General features: G+C 38.5%; 1 protein-coding gene across 1 annotated transcript in view; it reads left to right on the top strand.

Annotated features, from left to right (window-relative positions):
- Positions 1 to 20,146, top strand: part of LOC134747199 (uncharacterized) — a 41,942-nt gene that overhangs the window by 12,958 nt on the left and 8,838 nt on the right. The window contains exons 4-5 of the mRNA XM_063681797.1: positions 17,951 to 18,116; positions 18,952 to 19,041. Of these exons, the coding sequence (XP_063537867.1) occupies positions 17,951 to 18,116; positions 18,952 to 19,041 (256 nt within the window). The remainder of the gene's footprint in view (positions 1 to 17,950; positions 18,117 to 18,951; positions 19,042 to 20,146) is intronic.

The following is a 20,146-nucleotide window of genomic DNA, read 5'->3' as shown; positions in this document are numbered from 1 at the left end:
TTTAGCATTCCAGAGATGGTAGTACAATACAAAAATGTACATTCAGATTATTTCGCACACATGTAAATTTTTAGGAGTACGAAATGTATTAATTATGGACTAGCTCTTGCCCGCGACTTCGTACGCGTAGAATTAGTATTTCCATATCAGTTCCATAGCAAATTTCACCACCTATCACAGTTCATGAGATACAGCCTGGTGGCAGATGGACAGACAGACAGACGGACGGACAGCGGAGTCTTAGTAATAGGGTCACGTTTTTACCCTTTGGGTACAGAAACCTAAAAAGGGGGTGGAAATGTGTAAAGGGAATCAATAATTTCTTTAAAAAGGCCTATATATAAGACTTTTAATTATCATTTAACTTTTCGAACGAAACAATGAATGTTTGTGCATTTTTGACAATTTGGTTATCCCTTAAGGGGGTGAAAAGGGGGTAGAAGTTTGTATGGGGACTCAATTTAAAGTAGATTGGATAAAAAATAGGCTAAATTACTAATTCCAGGCCGACGAAGTCGCGGGCAAAAGCTAGTCTACTAATATTGATTGGCTGTGTGTCAAGTGCCTCAAGTCGCATTAAAAAGAGGATTGTACGTCGCGCGTCGGTCCGAATTTGTTTGCTCGACTTGGCGATGGTACTACCGCGCCCCGAGACTGTTGATGGGTTACAAGATTTTCTCTTTAACGCTAAAATCATTTTCCTCTAAATATTGAAGCTCCTTTGTCTCAAAGGAATTCATGCATTTATGTCAATTTTATTAAAAGCCACGCTGAAATATTATCACGCGGGAACAATGTTAAATCGGATATTATGACATATTGGCTTTTTGCCAGAACATTTTGTATTTTATCTAAATTATGGTTCGCTGAGTATAATGGCGTTGGAAAATTGTTGAATTTTATTGCTTTTCAATCGGCTAGAAGTTATTAAATCTTCATTCTTTACACCAGCTTTACTATGTAGGATACTTATATCTATTATTGGGTCAAAATTATTTTCGTTGTCTTGTTTCTGATCGGACCACTCTGTCACGCTTCTGTCTTTTATCAAATAAATAAATAATAAAAACGTTTATAATAAAAAGATAAACCGACTTCAAAAAGGATGAAATAAAATATTATCCTTTTTAGGGTTCCGTGTTTAAGTATATGCGTTACCAACTGATATGTTTGAAGTCGGTGCCAAGCCAAATTTTAAACCATATATTCATAGTGATTTTGGTGCAATTCGATAAAGATGCGGCTATAAGATAGTACATTGGATTACCTAACGCAGCGTACTACGTAGGCGAACAACACGCGAATGCGAAGCGGCGCGGCACGGCGCCTTAATTAATCCTTTGATACCTATATAGAAGTGTCCTACGTGGGCGATCTCGTTGCGAACGCGAACGCCTTGGGCCGGCCGCGTCATGCCGCGTCGCTTCGCTTCGCGTTCGCGAGTCTTCGCCTATGTAAGACGCAGCGTTACACGACGACAATAAACAAACTTTCTGTACACCTGAGAACAGAACACACGGTTGAACCTTCTTTGCGCAGTTCGTACCATGCTTGTCGGCACGTTAGTGTAAATTTAATACGTTTTGTCGACGTAGTTTTTTAAAGAGACGTAATTTCTTACTAATTCTTGAACAGTCATAGCACGCAAGTTTGGGATTGGGACTGAGTTATTTTCTGTCGCTTATCCAGAGGACTACATTTAAAAATATAAAACAATTCAAGGAACCTTCATGCAAAATTTCAGCTAAAGCGGTTCAGTTGTTTAGCCATGAAAAGGTAACAAAGAGGCAGACATAATTGCTTTCACGTTTATAATATTTGTACAGTTGTAATGGGATCTATAGACATAAAGCTGATTATTTTTGACTGGTATTGTTACTACTTGGAGTACTTGGCTTGGCACCGACTTCAAACATATCAGTTGGTAACGCATATACGTAAACACGGAACCCTAAAAAGGATAATATTTTATTTCATCCTTTTTGATGTCGGTTTATCTTTTTTTTATAAAAGTTTTTATTTTTCCATTTTTAGTTTTAAGACATTGTTAAGAGCGTGACGCATGAAAAACATAATCATGTTTAACTGTAAATTCGTAAACTTTATTAAATAATCAGAATTTTCCTGGAGTCCCTCTGGGAAATCATTCCTGTCACTAAATCCATTCTCCGCCCCGCCACTGACCCAATCCCTCAAACCCCCCGATCACTCAACCTCACAGCACATCAACCCCTGATCACTGAACCCCTCGACCCTAAACCACCAACCCTTCAACCGCCATTCCCCGACCCCTAAGCCCAGACCCCTTAACTCCTAACCCTAAACCCCAATCCCTTAACTCCCAACCCCTCAGTCCCCGACCCATCAACTCACCTCCCCTCAACCCCCAACCTCAAACCCCCCAAATACCCTCTACCTTCACCTCTCAGTCTCTTTGGTTGTTTCCAACACTACCTACATCAAAAATCATAATACACATACGAGGGAAGTTATCAGTAGCCTTACCACGAGTTTGACATTGATATATTCGCTATCGTGTGCGTAACTTACTGTTTAGGCATCTCGCTCGTACTGGCATATTAGTGTACAAAGTAAGTTACGAAGAATATTTAGTGTCAAACTCGTGGTTGGGCTACAGTTGCACTACATCAAATTGGTGGTTTTGGGGAGGAAATGCTTGAGTTACTTTAGAAAACACCGAAATTACCATACACGTGCCTTTAAAAATTGAGGAGTTCCCTCAATTCCTCACGGATTCCATCATCAGATCAAAACCAAAAATATTACGAAAACACCTTGTAGAGGTAACTTCTTTCAAACAGAAAAAGAATAACTCAAATCGGATCATGGGTGCCGGAGTAATCGCTGAAATCATTATCATCAAAACAATCGTCATCATCAGCTCCACTTCATCAAATTGGTGGTTTTCGAGAAAAAATGCTCAAGTTGCTTAAGAAAACGACCAAATCACCATACATGTGCCTTTAAAAATTGAGGAGTTTCCTCATCAGAACAGCACCAGATTAATGTGGGGCCACCTTGGAGGTAGTTCCTTTCAAACAAAAAAAGAATTGTTCAAGTCGGACCACGGGTCTCGGAGTAATCGCTGAACATCCTACATTAAAAAAATCATCATCACTATCTTCAAAACAATCATCATCATCAGGTCCACTTCATCAAATTGGTAGTTTTCGAGAGAAAATGCTCAAGTTGCTTATGAAAACACCCAAATCGCCATACATGTGCCTTTAAAAATTGAGGAGTTCCCTCAATTCCTCAGGGATCCCATCATCAGATCAGAACCAGATTAATATGGGACCAACTTGGAAGTAGCTCCTTTCGAACAAAAAAAGAATTACTCAAATCGGACCACGGGTCTCGGAATAATCGGTGAACATACATAAAAAAAAAATAAAAAAAAATAGCCACAACACACACAATACAGATAACCTCCTCCTTCTATGAAATTGAAGTCGGTTAAAAAGTTGAGTGCTACGGCATGTCTTTCTAGCTGTAGATTATAGAACTTGAGAAAAGTTTTAAACTTAATTTCACCCCATACAAAAACAACACAACGAAAAGAATTTTGACCCACGGTAAATTTACCGTAAAACCACTATACTCCAATACTACAACTATGGTCCTCAGCCTCAATATCAAAACGAATAACGAAACGAATGTTCTCTTTTACTTTCCCTGAGTTATGTATCTCATCATCATCATCTTCCTCGCGTTGTCCCGGCATTTTGCCACGGCTCATGGGAACCTGGGGTCCGCTTGGCAACTAATCCCAAGATTTGGCGTAGGCACTAGTTTTTACGACAGCGACTGCCATTTGACCTTCCAACCTAGAGGGGAAACTAGTCCTTGTTGGGATTAGTCCGGTTTCCTCACGAGATGTTTTCCTTCACCGAAAAGCGACTGGTATAAATATGAAATGATATTTCCTACATAAGTTCCGAAAAACTCATTGGTACGAGCCGTGGTTTGAACCCGCGACCTCCGGATTGCAAGTCGCACGCTCTTACCGCTAGGCCACCAGCGCTTTCTTAGTTATTTATCTCGTATCCATGAAAATATCTTGCCTCAGAAGTGCGTCAATTAAACATTAATCGTTATCGTTATTTTATTTCTTAGTTATGCCATGTTATGCCATACTTTAAAAGAATGCGCGCAAAACTTTTCAATTTAAGTTCATTATTTTCTAAAATTTATTTATTTGGCTATTTAAAAACATGGTTTTGTTTTATGTTAATTTAGTTGTTATCTATTTATTCTTTTGTTTTTAGGTGTTCATTAAAAGCACTTTTACTTTTACATCTTTTCAATATCATTATATTTACCTAGCAGTAATAATAGGTAAATATAACATGGGTAACAATATTGAAAGGAAAAACCACTTACCAATTTTGTGTTCGTTTGACGAGTTACTCGTGACGAGGTACTCAGGAAAAGTACCACAGACTAGAAGACAGGAAAGGGCATATACCTAAGTATCCGGCAAAATTTATTTTATTTGAGCCGTCTTTGTTTCGTTGAGGGATTTCGGCATCAGAATAAAAACGAGATGTTCTCCCTAAAACATATTCCGATTACATTCCTTTCACACGGAGGCTCGGCGAAATACGTTACGTACCAATTTTAAGATGATGTGCAAATCTAATTTGAATATGTATAAGGAATCACGGCTTAAGTAGTATCGACCTAGTTTCAAGCTGCTCATGTGAATAATATTATGCTCCTGAGGGTGAATTTTATTATACCTATCATCAAAGGAAGAACGTTTGGAAGCAGTAGGTATTGATACCTAGTAGGAAAATTGCAATATACCTTTTTCTACGCGTCGCCCCCAGTGCCTCGAGAGTAGGGTTGCGTTGTATAGTTTGCTCCGTTTGAAGTCAAAAGCCTTTTGTAAAACCCTGGACGGCGTGTTAATGGTCTGATTAGGCTTAAATCTCCAATAGTGACTTCGAAGGTACAGTTTCAAGGACGGTATTGACCCCGTGGTCTCGGAGGTCTTTCTCGTCGTTTTACGTCGGAGGTAAAATTTTAAAACTTAATTAAAGTTCCGTTTTATAATTAATAATGTGTAAAAATTGTGAATGTTTAAATCAGTGTTCTGCAATAGTGGTCACTAGTTACACATAATTTAATTTTACCTATTAGAGTTAAACCAGGCTAACTCTGCATAGACATTGCACTCACAAAGTGAAAAAGTGTCATCATACACGTCAAAATCTTAAGAAAATATGACGTTTATTTATTTCAAGTTAAAGTGCAGAGTTAGCTTAGACGAATTCTACGAGTACTACTGCTGCCTCGTGGAGTTATTCACAATATGTGCGCGCATGTACTCCAACGACGTCCCCGTGCCTATCTGCATATTCACAATATATTTTGTGAAATACCCCAAGATAACAGACTGATTCACAAACCAAAGTTCGCGCACTTACTCCAACGACGCCCCCGTGCCTATTTGTCTATTCACAATATATTTTGTGAATTACCCCAAGAGAACAGACTGATTAACAAACCAAAGTTCGCGCATGTACTCCAACGACGCCCCCGTGCCTATCTGTCTATTCACAATATATTTTGTAAATTATCCCAAGAGAACAGACTGATTCCCAAACCAAAGTTCGCGCATGTACTCCAACGACGCCCCCGTGCCTATCTGCATATTTTAATATCGAATGTCTTGGATGCTCAACATCCCATGGGACAACCCGAGAATTCCCTGAAAAGTATTTTATTATGGGCACGATATCATACCTTTTTAGACGCCGTCGTAAAACTTCTCCGGCGAGAGCAGTAAATAAATTATATAAAAATAGCTTATGTAAAAGGCGTTCCCGGCGGTATTAGTTTTTGAATTTTAATGAACTTTATCATTTTTATGAAGGTATTGAGAGGGTTGATTAATCATTAATAAGTTTTTTAAAAGGTTCGATAATTATAGAATCAGCGGGATACTCATTATACCGACTTAAATTTTTCTAATTTGAATGTTCATGGTATATTTGTCTGACTATGACAAAGCCAAAAGGAATGCTGTTGCTACATATGTGTTGAGTATGTCGGTGACATGTGTTCCTCCGCGGCGTCGAGACTGAGCCGACTTTGATGAATGAAAATGTCAATCGATTCAACTTTACGGTCCGGGTGACATTGACATAGGCTACAATTACAGTAACTAACCGTCTTCCAAAAGGGTACATACTTTAAAAAATAATCTTTAGATTAATAATTACATCGGCCTGTTATAAAAGTGTCACACCTAAACTGATATTTTTTTTGTAAGACAGTTGGGAGCTTTTCCACTATATTTGGAAGATTTTACGGTATTATAAAGGAACACCAAGGAATCCAAGGATTGAACAGTATGCCATGGAACGAAAAGTCCCAAGTATCTTAAATTAACGCCAGTTTAGCTTATCTTCCGCGAGCGACGCTGCAGACCGATGCAATTTGGTAGAAATACCGAACGGTACTAACCAGTAACCACCGCAACAATTGATAGTGCGGTGTCTTTAGCCATCCAAAATCGGAGCTGATATTCCCGTCAAGAAAAGAGCTACGACTCTCGCTCTGGTTCTTATCTGGTCCTATAAATATCACTGGTGGTTCAAAAGGGTAGAGTACAATATCATTCTTTAAATGTACTTAAATAAATATAAATTAATTAATTTTATAGGACATTATTACACGAATTGACTAAGTCCCACAAAGCTCAATAAGGTGTTATGGGTACTTAGACAAAGATATATATAATATATACATATTTATAAATACTTAAATACATATAAATTACCCATGACTTAGGAACAAATATATATCCGTGCTCACCACACTAATAAATGCCGTTATCAGGATTTGAGCCCAAGACCATCGGCTTCATCTAGTATTGAACAGCAGCGAGGAAAGTATACATTATTGACATGCTTCACGCAAGATGTCGATAGTCTCGGTCAGTACGGCGACCACCAGTTTGACACTGACATATTCGCTAGCGTGTGCGTTAAGGGGCCCACAGACTATCAGTCCGCCGGACGATATCGGCCTGTCAGTTAGAACAAAAAATTGAAAGTTCCGAACAACTGACAGGCCAATATCGTCCGGCGGACATCAGTCCGACCGACCGACCGACTATCAAGTCGGTGGGCCCCTTAAAGACGTTAGCGAATATGTCAGGTTGACACTGCTAAAACAGTCGTGTTAAAGCACAGTTCCCGTTTAGTTTGTATTTTGTTGCCGAGCTGTTTTGGATAGTTCAGATCTTTAGCATCAAATTTATTTTCACTATAGATTAGATTGTCCTATTTTCTAAGCGTTTGGAACAACGTCCAAGGATAGACAGAAATATGTTCATAAATCGCAGTTGGATTTGCACTGATTCAGGTAAATTCATTTTGAATTTCGAGTAAAGCTATTTGCGTGATATTAAGACCTGGAATGGAATTATACGTAAATGAAAGGATATTGCTTTAACTGTTTTAGGTAAACCAAAACGAGTTTAGCGCTTTAATAAGATTCTTATAACAATTTATTTGTATTTATTTAGAACCATTTTTTGTTTATAAATGCTTAAAATATTCTGTTGCTTATTGAAAACGGGCAGTTTCTGACTATTAGCGTTGATATCATTCTAATACATTGTGATTACCTGATTACATTACATTAATATGTAGCTCCCTAGAAGTATGAGCATTTTAATGGTACACAATAAATTTTTAAGTATGGGAAACTAACAAATAAGATTCACGGACCGACAAAACGAATTACAATTTCATCTAATATCCATATACAGTGTGTCTCTGACCATGGGGCTTTAAATTCAGGGCTCGATTCTACTCGCTAAACTGAGCTACTTTTATTACCGACCCCGAAATCGCGAAATAAAATTTGGCTTTTCCATAGAAAATATCGACATCTGATCAGCTAAAATTGTATGAAAAAGTCAATTTTTTTTTTCGCGATTTCGGGGTAGGTCCCATAATAAAAGTAGCTCAGGCGGCCTAGCCAAGGTGACGATCGCTTGCGCTTCGCTATCGAATCGCTTTGTGTCTCTCTATCACTACCATATTAGTGTGACAGTGACAGTTGCGTTTTGTTCGCTACGTAGCGTTAGCGATTGGCATGTTGTCTACGGGGCCAGTTTAGGGAGTAGAATCGAGCCCTGAATTTAAAACCCCATGGTTAGAAACACCCTGTATAGCCTTCTCCTTTATGTTGCCGTTTTGCACATATTTCATATCCACTGATGCATATCATATTAAGCCATATTCTAGACGCAACTATCATCTTTGTCTTGAAGAGAACGGAATATTTGGCTTATTACACTAGAATCTAGAACATGAGGCGCGTAGTTAGGTTAGGAATGTTACACTATTGTTTAGCCTGAGTTGAAGACTGGAGCCAAAGTAAACATATACAGCTAAATTATAATTAATACTCGCAGTACACACAAAGCAAATGCTTTAAATTAACACGGGCGAATGATAAAAAAATTACATCATGTTGATATCGGAATGTACCTTCGAGTTGGCCTCCAAGCAAGCCTTCGAGCCATTTCTGGGAACTGCAGTTATTAAAACAATGCAAATACGGCTACTATCTATTGAATAGTTTGCTCAACAAATAACCATACATGTACCGAGTTGAAAAGGGGGTTCCCTTATATTAACTGTTAAGGTAACATTGATCAAATGATCACAAATCACAACTAGGGAACAAATCTAATTAGTCTATAAAAAAAAACATGTCACGACGATACCCGTCTCAATTTTTCGAGTATAGACTGTATTAAGATTTTTCTGAATTGCATATAATACTTGACTATTTGGGACGAGTATCTCCGAGACCGGATGGCCTTAGAGGTAAACTGAACACTTAAGATTAGAGGTAAGTTCAATTCCGGCCACGGGCATTGGAGGTCTTGGTCACTTTTTCATTAGTATAAGTATGACATTTATTTAATTTTATAACTTACATTGATTAGTTAGATTAGCTGGTACTTATACTAAAGAAATAATGGTTTGCTTAACATTGAAATTCCTATAGAAATAACTCGTTTTCATCACTCGAAGCAGATTTATTTTGTTTATCGATATGCGATAAACTAAATAAATAAAGGGTACAGCCATCCGTCAACGTCGCGAAACATGCGAACACTTATCGAGGAATTATCGACGTAAGATGGATGTCCTGAACTTTGGTTTTTACCCTCAAAGAGAAAAAAAGGGTGTGACAGCGGATAGTGAAGTCATATTGTGGGCCAAAATCAATGTGCACTTGAGTTACAATTAAAGAGTTATAATTGTAGTTGTACATATAAGAAGCACTAGTGACCTAGCGGTAAGAGCGGGCGACTTGCAATCCGGAGGTCGCGGGTTCAAACCCCGGCTCGTACCAATGAGTTTTTCGGAACTTATGTACAAAATATTATTTGATATTTACCAATCGCTTTTCGGTGAAGGAAGAACATCGTGAGGAAACCGGACTAATCCCAACAAGGCCTAGTCTGCCCTCTGGGTTGGAAGGTCAGATGGCAGTCGCTTTCGTAAAAACTAGTGCATACGCCAATTCTTGAGATTAGTTGCCAAGTGAACCCCAGGCTCCCATGAGCCGTGGCAAAAATGCCGAGACAACGCGAGGAAGATGAATTGTACATATAAGAGGTGTAAAGTTCTTTTTTTTTTAATTATCTCGGAATTTGACAGGTGAACTAGATGGCACTATGTAGTCATTGAAGTTAACGATTTGTATACAATTTTCTCAGACTTTAATCATACAACTGATACAACTTTTAAGGAGTAGGTAGAATTTTGACATGCCTATAAGGATAAAGTAAGAAAATTAGGCTTTAATGTCCGTTTATTTTATGATGTTCACAGGAAAGACGCATAAACTTATAGGAAAAAAGTATTTGACCCATGTTATGTGTTGTTAAAACGTCAATATTTGACAACCAAAGTTACCGCATAATTTACGGGGCGGCCAGTGTCACGGTTTGGATCTAGACCACTAACTATAAGGAGCGGAATAAAAAAAATCTAGATTTGTGCAATAATAAATTTAATTAAAATATCAGAAGCTAACTTAAAGATTGAGATTTAGCGAATCTTTAATTCTAGTAGGGTCGTAGGTTATTCGTAAATTCACACAAATGGATCCTATCTACTTTGCGGTTAGGTACTCTCGCCTGTATGTGCCGTCGGTGGTGTGCGCGGGCGCTGCAACTGTGGCCGACTGTACTCAGGTGGCTGCCCGGGGCGAGAAGAAATGACCGTCTTCCGACCGGCGAGAGTAGTGTTGGTGGTAGGGTGGCTGCGGTGGATCCTCCACCCAAAATAGCAGCCCTAACTTTGGACCCCTATTTGGGGTTTACTATCACTCGCGATAGTACGTATTTAACGTATTTGCGACGTTAACTAAAAACTTCGAGGAACGTAAGGGACGACAACGTGAATATCGGTTACATTTTCCAAAAATGAAGTATGTATCAGAGACCGATGTACTGTGTGACGTGCGTTCTATCTCGAATGAAGATCGGGAATGCACTATACAGCTACTTACTTCAGGTGACAAACCTGAAGTAAGTAGCTGTATAGTACAGCCCCGTAACACATAACATGGGCACAATTTTTTTAGACAACTTACAAAGAAAAGACAGCAATGGCAGGGCGTCCAACTTGATTCAGAATGGCTTACAGACAGTTGAGCACTTTTACTATAGAAAAGCTTAATAGTTTGAAGTTTAACACTAACTATACCACCAAACCAAACCCCAACCACTTTTTTTGTTTGGTTAGAACCAAAGCCCAATAAGGCCTAGTTTCCCCTCAGGTCAGATGGCAGTCGCTTTCGTAAAAACTAGTGCCTACGCTAATTCTTGGGATTATTCGCCAAGCGGACGCTCCCATAAGCAGTGGCAAAAAGCCGGACGCCGCATGGTAGATTACGGCTACAACTTGCCTACGAACATTTTTGACGCGCCGACACACGACACCCGACACGACAGTGAGTAGAGAGAGACACTAGACTAATCTAAAGCCCTATGAGAACACCACATATTCTTTTATACAGTGAGAAGGGGTAAGACGAACACCTGGACAAGAACACTTTCATTAGGGTTCGTCATAGTGTTGGTTTTCCCCCGAGCAAAATAAACTATGTTCTTCTTATCCCATCTCACCTTGCAATTTTGTGTAGACAACGTCAAGCTCGTCTCGGGACATTATGGCGTCCTTATTGAAGCCTTTATGTTTTATTTAAGGCAATCTCCCAAAACTGCTGGTATTTATCCGTTCTATCTAAGTAACTGCCTGTCATGTCGGGCTAACGCGTGAGAAATTAGATTGCATTAAACCCTACACGAATTCGCAGGGGAAAGGGGAGAGCGTATTCTAATGCGGCTATGTAAAATCGAAATGTAACCCAGCCATTTATTTGCTAATGCCTTTTTAATATTTTAGCACATTTAATATTAAAATTAAAGGATTTTTATACTAAAATGCTAAATTGAAGGCATACTCTAGTCCTTTTTCTTTAGCTTTTTCTCGCGATATTTTTTTGATATAAGTATTGCAGCACAGCGATAGCTACTTCCTAAAAAAATAATAACGAAAGAGGAAACGTTGGCGGGCTTGTAAATATTTAAAGAGATTATAGCTATACAGTGCAAATATTACAAGTTACTTTTGTTTTCATACAAGGTGTAGAATCCCTTCTCATTTATATTTTACGAGAATACGTGAACCACCAAATATAATATTGCTGTATATAAAGTAAACTCTTTTTTTCTGTATTTTTTTCGGACTTTTTTTCGGTTCAACCGACAGCCAAGTTTACTAAATTTGCTACAATACGACACTAGAATTGTCTCTGTCGATCTAATAGTTTCCGAGATTCCTTTCAAAATTAATATTTTTTCGAACTTGAATTCGTTGGTTAAGTAAGTGCAGGGAGTATGCACTTTTGTCTCAGGCGATGCCGCTTGGCACGATTGTTCCTAAGGTAAGGTTAAACAAAGCTGATTTGACCCGGTAGCCACGAGATCGTACCGTGCCTACCCCCAAAAAAAGGGGGGGATGGGTCGCCTAGAAATCTGACAGACCTACCCTACCTCTAGTCTCTACCCACGCCCACGCGAGAGAGGTAAAGTTGACGAAATATAAAGTGAGCCGATCTTGTTCAAACTTGTTCGAGAGATAGGCTCACTTTACATTTCGTCAACCTTACCTATTTGTTTTTACCGCTGCTGTAGCAACTTTATAGTCCCTCATCCTTTGATAGGACGCGCGAATGCGCCACACAAATGTATATTGACTAAGAGCCATTGTCGAAATAATACGAATATCATTTCGCTATGATAATAAAATCATGCTGCCAGCGTACTAGCGTACCGTAATCATGTACTATGCCGCAGGGGCCTTTTTTAGAATGATTATAGTTATATTTTAGATTTATTTAGTGTTATTTTAATTTTAGTTTACTTTGTAATTATAGTTTTAATCATAATGTTATTCGGTATATTAAGTTTTTTATAATCAATAAATTTTTACATGGTAAAAATCACTAACTTATGGTAACTTATTTATAAGAATACTAGACATATATAGAACAATAGCTAAAATAAATATATTATTTGAAACCAGAATCATAATGAGTCATAAACATTCTATGATTGAAAAACATAGTGTCCATTGTGTTTTTGATAATTACGGGCGTTGTCGCGGCATTCAATTCCATGTCGTAATTTTCCGGCACGGTGTAGTCGAGGTGGCTATTGGGCACCGTGATGTAAAGAGAAAAAAGTATTCTAAGGTATAGTAAATTTTGATAGGTAGCAACATAAATAATAACCACAGCCTCTCTCCTACACCACACCAACAAAGAAAAGAATGTTTGAAACGCTTGTAATGTTTTTAACTTTCTACTAACTAGCTCTTGGTATATATTCTAAAAGTTTGCGGAGCTTTTATTGATGTGATCCGTCGCGAGCTCGGTGCTTCCGATACATTACCCTGGCGCGGGTTTTACACACATATACATATACACATGCTTTTAGTTGAGTTGTGACAGCTTTGAGCGTTGTCATTTTGAAAGAAAAATTACCTACTTATTTCATTACTTATGCAGTAAAAGATGCTTAATACTATCACGTTAAATACGATTTCTCTTGTTATACGCCATTTTATGCCGGTCTCTGCAACTAATTTTCATACTTTTTTCACGGTTCAGCTCCATATTCGCAACATAACACATTTATTCAGATTTCAGACCAAGCTAATAATGCGTCCACAAGCTTCATCATCCGTTTTTCGCCACACAATTTAATAACATCAGACTATTTAAGCCAAGCATTTGCCGCGCTTAGTAAAAGTGCCTTAACTGCATTCTAAAACTCGTTCAATTGTGTACTTTGAAGTAAAGGATTAAGGCACAAAATACACTTATGAAACGTTAGAAAAAGCTTCCGTGACGAAGATTGATGGGCTCATCGCACAGCTTGTTTGCATTCAGCTGATTGCAGTGCCTGATTATGATGCAAATTATGTGTTATATACCTAGGCACTGTAGCGGCATTTGTATTGGAGTGCTGTGTCGACTTTCAATCCGGAGGTCGCGAATTTCAATCCGGAGATGGCGGATTCAAATCCCGGCTCGTACCAATGAGTTTTTTGGAACTTATTCACGATATATCATTTGATATTAACCTGTCGCTTTTCGGTGAAGGAAAACATCGCGGTAATAAGCCGGGACAAGAGCTAAGAAGATGTATGAGCGGCATTTGTATAAATCGGTACAAATACCCAAAAACAATTGAAAATATAAAAAAAACTAAATAAATTAGAAAAACATCCCAACGGAATCGTAAAGCTATATTTCCGCGCGCGTACCTGTATATTTTGCGAGTGTCGAATAAGTCTTGTATAATATGTGATAGATACGCCTGGGACTATCGTAGTCATCCCGCTTTACCAAGGCAAAAATGTAATAGAGCAGGTTTTATCAGGACAAAGCTGCGAGACAATATTGGACGGGATGGCACTTGGGTACTCCGCTGTCTCGTAGTGATGTGACATGAAGCATACTGTGTGCTGTCGGAATGTTTCCAAATTTGCGAAATTCTCACATCAAAAAATTTCGGCAACTTTTCATATTTTTGTACGGGAATCTTAATTTTCCATTTCCATAGTGATAGTTTCCTTTTGTCCTGTGAAATTTTCTTGTAATTTCCTAGAACTTTTTGGAAACATCCGCAACTTGCAATCTGTAAATGAAGTATAACTTGGGTGGCAATTATCCTCTTTGCGTCGTTATAATTATCGGTAGTAATTACGCTTCTTGGAATTATGTCGGTAGTGTGTGCTTTGGTGTAGGAGCGTCGCCAATGTGACAATCTTTAATCGCTAACATGTGCATTTGAATAATAAATACACTTAGTATGCTCGCTCATATTTCTGGGAGCTAAAAAACTGAAATAATATCAAATTAATAATAAAATAAAACGTAATTAACCCGACTATATTATATTATTAATATTAATTAAGCTCTTAGAACTCTTTTACGTCATGCCGTCTCGGACTTACACGAGTCACAACTTGTACCTCTATTTCGAGAAACATTCCCATCACTAGCCCCGGAACGCGCGGAATTCCCGGCGCGAGCTGTGATTTTAGGTTAAGTATTTAGCGGCAAGGAAATTCGGGTCGGGATTTTGATGGACAACATTTTGGGACCCGTCGTTTGAGGTATTTTACGGCACTCTAGCCCGAAAGCCACGAAAACCGCTCCAAGCGAATTTGCTCTACACTGAGTCACTGACGCTGACGGCGTCAAGAGAATTCATCCACAGGTCTTCATAGTGTTCTTCCGAAGATTTGGTTCAAAGGGGTACTTAAAAGCTAATTTGTTACCAGAAAAATCTAAAAAAATAATGTACTTGATTTTCATTGTATCATTTTAGGTGTTTGCTGCTGTCTTTGAAAAGATATTAGGTACATAATGAGCTGTAAGTACTTTTAATTTGTCAGTACAGTCACGTCTGAAAATATCGATACGGACAAAGTGCCAGAAGTATGTACCTAACTATACTAAGGTCGTGTATACATACTTTTGGCACTTTGTCCGTATCGATCTTTGCTTAAAATAATAATGTTTTGAAACCTAATATATGTATATAATTTGCTCATAGGTGATGTGAAAGCAGTATGTGTCACATGGTAGCAAATTATTTTCACCTTGGGCGTTAACACTTGAATCCCTCACTACGCTCAGGATTCTATGTTAGAATCCGTCGCTAGGCTCAGGATTCTATTATAGAATCCTTCGCTTCGTTTAGGATTCAATTGTACGCCCTCGCCGTAAATATGTCATTTTGCTCCCTTGTGACACAATCTACTATTTTTTTCTCACTGACAATAAATGCATTTTCTCCTCCAAACTTCGCACTCACTTTAAAAATGTGGTTTGAATGGGCGTTGATGCCGTTGATGCCAGTTGCACACGGGATTTAGTCAGAATTTTAAATAGTTTCACAAACCGACAAAAAGCTTAATTAAGTTTAAAACATGAAACAATCGGGTTGTTTAAAAATGAAAGCGTGTCAGATTTTTGCTGCAAATAAACTAAACAAAAATGCCGGAGGCTAATTTTTAACTAAAATGAAACAAAAGAAGATAAATACAATTAGGGCAAATGTAACCGCTTGTTATGTAATAATAAAATTATTTACTTAGATATCACAAATTTTTATGTTTTCAGTAAAAAATCTCGTCATCAATAGTTATTTATTTTACATGGGGGCAAAGTTGTCGTTTATCCGCTCGTGCTAATATGGCTACCCGAGCAAGCGAAAGATTTTAAAAGCGGAATCTTGAGCTTTGCGAGGATTTTGAGGCACGAGGGTTAAACAAAATTTTGACGCCGTGCAAGACAAAAAATTTTACCACACCAACGCGAGGAAAATACTATTTAACTGTAAAATATCAAACAATATAAAATCCAAATGAGCGTTATTCATGATTTATCATTCGAAATCATCATATAAAAGTCATCGTAAGGAAACAATTTATGAATTAAATTAGTTTGCCACTCATGTGGACAAAATGCAACTTTCTCATCAGTTTCAATCAAGGGAGCTTTTACGATCTGGTGTGCGGTGAAAATAAATATATATAGTGGTCAAAAATATCTGAACACTCACTCAATATTTACTGTTAAGACTTTTGTGACCAAGGAATACCTGAAAGGCTTAAACATTTTCTTATACAATTAAGAATCCAGTCCAGTTGTAGCAAAATAAAAGCCGGCCAAGTGTGAGTCGGATTCGTGCAATAAGGGTTCCGTACCATTACGCAAAAAACAGCAAAAAATCACGTTTGTTGTATAGGAACCCCACTTAAATATTTATTTTATTCTGTTTTTGGTATTTGTTGTTATAGCGGCAACAGAGATACATCGTCTGTGAAAATTTCAACTGTCTCACTATCACGGTTTATGAGATACACCCTGGTGACAGACGGACAGACAGACAGCGGAGTCTTAGTAATAGGGTCCCGTTTTTATCCTTTGGGTACGGAACCATAAAAATATAACAAGCCTAGAAGTAAAGTCCTGTTAAGCAACTTACCGTAAAATGAGATTGTTAAGTGCCACTAAACCTCACGTTCGAAGTTTGCAAGTACTTCGTAAGTTGGTTAGTAAGTTGCGAGCTTGTGGTGACCAGTTACTAAATAGCTAGCGTAGACAGTGATATTTCTTAAAGAAGAAAACGTGTTTCTGGAAAGTTTCGAATAATGCACTGAATTGTAGGTATATTCTGCACCTTGTATGTAGTAGTTTTTACCCATTTTGTACTTTGTCACTGTGTCAATCTCAATAGTATGAGGTCTCTTGCGTCTTTTATATTAATTGTCACTGTGACAAGGTATGAAATGGGTCGGAAATTAAATTATTTGACTGAATGTACCTAGTATAGTATATTTCAATGGCACATGAGAACTTGGCTTACCTATTTTTAATTTTACATTAATGATTTGAATTTCGTTTTACCCAAAAAACTCATCGAGGAAAGTAAATTGATTCGTACCCTGAGGTATTCGAATTAGCATCCAATTCAGTTTGATCAGTATTCATGATCACTGAAGTGAATTTAATTTATTATAGCTGCCAAATTTATTCACAATCAGACCGCGTTTGTAAGCGAGCAATACGGGCTCGGCCACATGTACGCGGTGCGACGTCGCCGATGCAACGCGGCGCGTCGTGCGTCGCCGCGCACCGCTTTGCGGCACCGCGCGCGGCGACGCACGACGCACCGCCAGATTTTGCGTTGCGGCGGGCGGCGCCGCGCACCGTTTTGCGGCACCGCGCGCGGCGTCGCACGACGCACCGCCAGATTTTGCGTTGCGGCGGGCGGCGCCGCGCACCGTTTTGCGGCACCGCGCGCGGCGTCGCACGACGCACCGCCAGATTTTGCGTTGCGGCGAGTGGCGCCGCAGATTACTGTGGTGCGGCGGCGGCACCGCAAAACGCGCCGCGTTGCGTCGGCGACGTCGCACCGCGTACATGTGGCCGGGCCCTTAGAGGGCTTGTACGACCTTATTCTTGAGCAAAGTCACTTTCAAAGTCTGAGCAAGATTTAACACATACATAAAGTACATAAAAAATAAGAAGTTAGTTTCTGACAGTCTCAAAGCAGGGTTCATCAAAGTTGTCATGAAATTTACAATTTAATTTTGAAAACGAGACTTGTTATGGAAGTGTTGTGTATAAATTAAAAAATGTGCCATTTTCAACCAAAAGGGTACTTATTGTCGCTTGTCAGTAAGGCGCTATTTCCTATTAGCTTCAATTAGAAATCAATCTTATCGACAACCGACAATGTGGTACCTATTGATTGAAAACGTCACAAATAATGATGATCGTACATTATCTGTTTCAGATAACTCCAGTCTCCCCTAAATGGCAGAAGGCCATAACGACCCGCGTGGAGGAGGCGCGGGAGCAGACCATGCTTGCGGCGGGAAGGGGGGCCAAGTTGGACCCCGGCCGCTACTGGAACCTGGCTGGAACATTTCTGTTCACTGTCTTCGTCATGACTGCTCTAGGTACTAATTTTTAAATTAATGGAAAAATGGAACAATGTATCCCTTCGGACAAGATTCGAACTCGCGACCTTTCGGAACACCGGCCCGATGGCTCTAACTAACGGCCTACCTACCTACCGAAACTTATCAGACCCGTGTAAACTTATGCATTCTTTCCTTTTTTAGGGTTCCGTACTTCTAAACTTTTTTTATATAACGTAATACTGCATGCACTTCACTGTTAACTGGTTAGCGTTAAGGGTTTTTTTTTCTTATCTTCTTCATGAATTTATAATGTATTAATAATACTTATATTTTCTTTTATCAATGTCTCCCGGAGCCTTAAGCTCCAGTTGTATATAAGCTCCGAATAATCAAAATTTTTGTATTTATTAAGTGGTGAACGGTGTTGGTCACACATACTGTAAATAGTGTTAAAACTACTATATTTAAGTTTCCCTTGTAGTGATTGTTTGTTTACCTAAATAAATTGAAAAAAAAAAAAAAAAAAACGGACCCTGATAGGATCACTCGTGCGTCTATCTGTCTGTTTTTGCTTACACCCCTAGGTAATGGCTGATAAGTTCTAATCCTTTGGACATCAAAACGATTTTTAATGATGTCAGTTTGTTATCTTTCGCGCGTTCATTTCGCTCGGACTTGTCCGTACATGTATTAGCGGTAAATGGTAACTAACTAACAACATTCACTCATTCAGATATCGTTTTAATGTCAAGTGTTCGAATTGGCCTGTACGGCGAGCACCACGTGTGCACTGTGCCTGGCAATAGTTGAGCACTGCACTTTTGAAAGAAAGAAAGAAAGAAGAAAGAAAGATGTTTATTTTTGTTTCCAGGGTTTGGCGCTCCTGTGCCACAAACGATAGGAGGACGGTGCTTTGCGCTTCTTTACGCAGTATTTGCTATCCCTTTCCACGTATATCTCAGTAAGTAATCTGTTCAAAAAAGCACTCCCAATCTGAGGCACTGCCAATATTGTATAGTAGATTGTGTCACAAGGGACCAAATAGTATATTTACGGCGAGGGCGTACATTGAATCCTGAACAAAGCGAAGGATTAAATAATTGAATCTCGAGCGTAGCGAGGGTTTCTAAAATAGAATCATGAGCGTAGTGGGGAATTCAAGTGTTAACGCCCAAAGTTGGAAATAATTTTGCTACCATGTGACATATATACTCCAAAACATTATTTAAGGTAAAAAGAAATGGCATGCCAAAAAGACAAAAAATCGTGTCCTAAAACAAAAAAGTGTCACTGATCCCTCCTAGCAGGGAAGAAAAAGGTTTTATCCGAATAGGTGAGTGAAATAGTTATTCGTTTTACAAGGGGGCAAAGTTGTTGTAGAAAGTCTCGTGCTAATATTGACACACGAGCAAGCAAAAGATTCCAAAATTGAACCAAGAGCGTAGCGAGTGGTTCGAAAAGTGGAATATAGAGCATTGCGAGGGTTTCAAGGCACGAGGGTTAAACAAATTTTGCGACCGAGTGAAACACAAAAATGTTCACCAAACCAACGCAAGGAAAATACTAACTGTAAAATATCAAACAAAACCAAACCAAATCAATTCAAAATTAATGTTATTAAATATTTATCATTCAAAATCATCATTTGAAAGTCAATTCTACCAGCTAACATAGTAAACAACAAAAAAATTGCAGTTGATTACTTTGCCACACATGTGGATAAAATGCATCTTTCTCATCAGTTTTTAAACAATCAAGAGAGCCTTTACCAGCTGATGTGATGAAAACTATATTTCATTTTTACTACAACAGGACGTAATTAGTGTAATTACCTATTTACCTATGGTTGTTATACCTATGCTTAAACTTCAAGCATAATTATCCGAATTTAAATCCCGGTTTTTTAAATATTAATGTGTAAAAATCGTAAAAGTTTAAATACCTACCTAATATTTATGTTTCAAACATCTGTTAGAAACTTAGCAGGAAGTTAACTGGTAGGTAACAAAATATCTGAACACAAAATATAATGTCCTAATTCTGAAAGCAAAATAATTGGATTATGT

This window comes from Cydia strobilella, chromosome 14 (genome assembly GCF_947568885.1).
Source record: "Cydia strobilella chromosome 14, ilCydStro3.1, whole genome shotgun sequence".
NCBI lineage: Eukaryota > Metazoa > Arthropoda > Insecta > Lepidoptera > Tortricidae > Cydia > Cydia strobilella.
The sequence above is the reverse complement of the archived record's forward strand: the minus strand, read 5'-3'. Positions and strand labels throughout refer to the sequence as shown.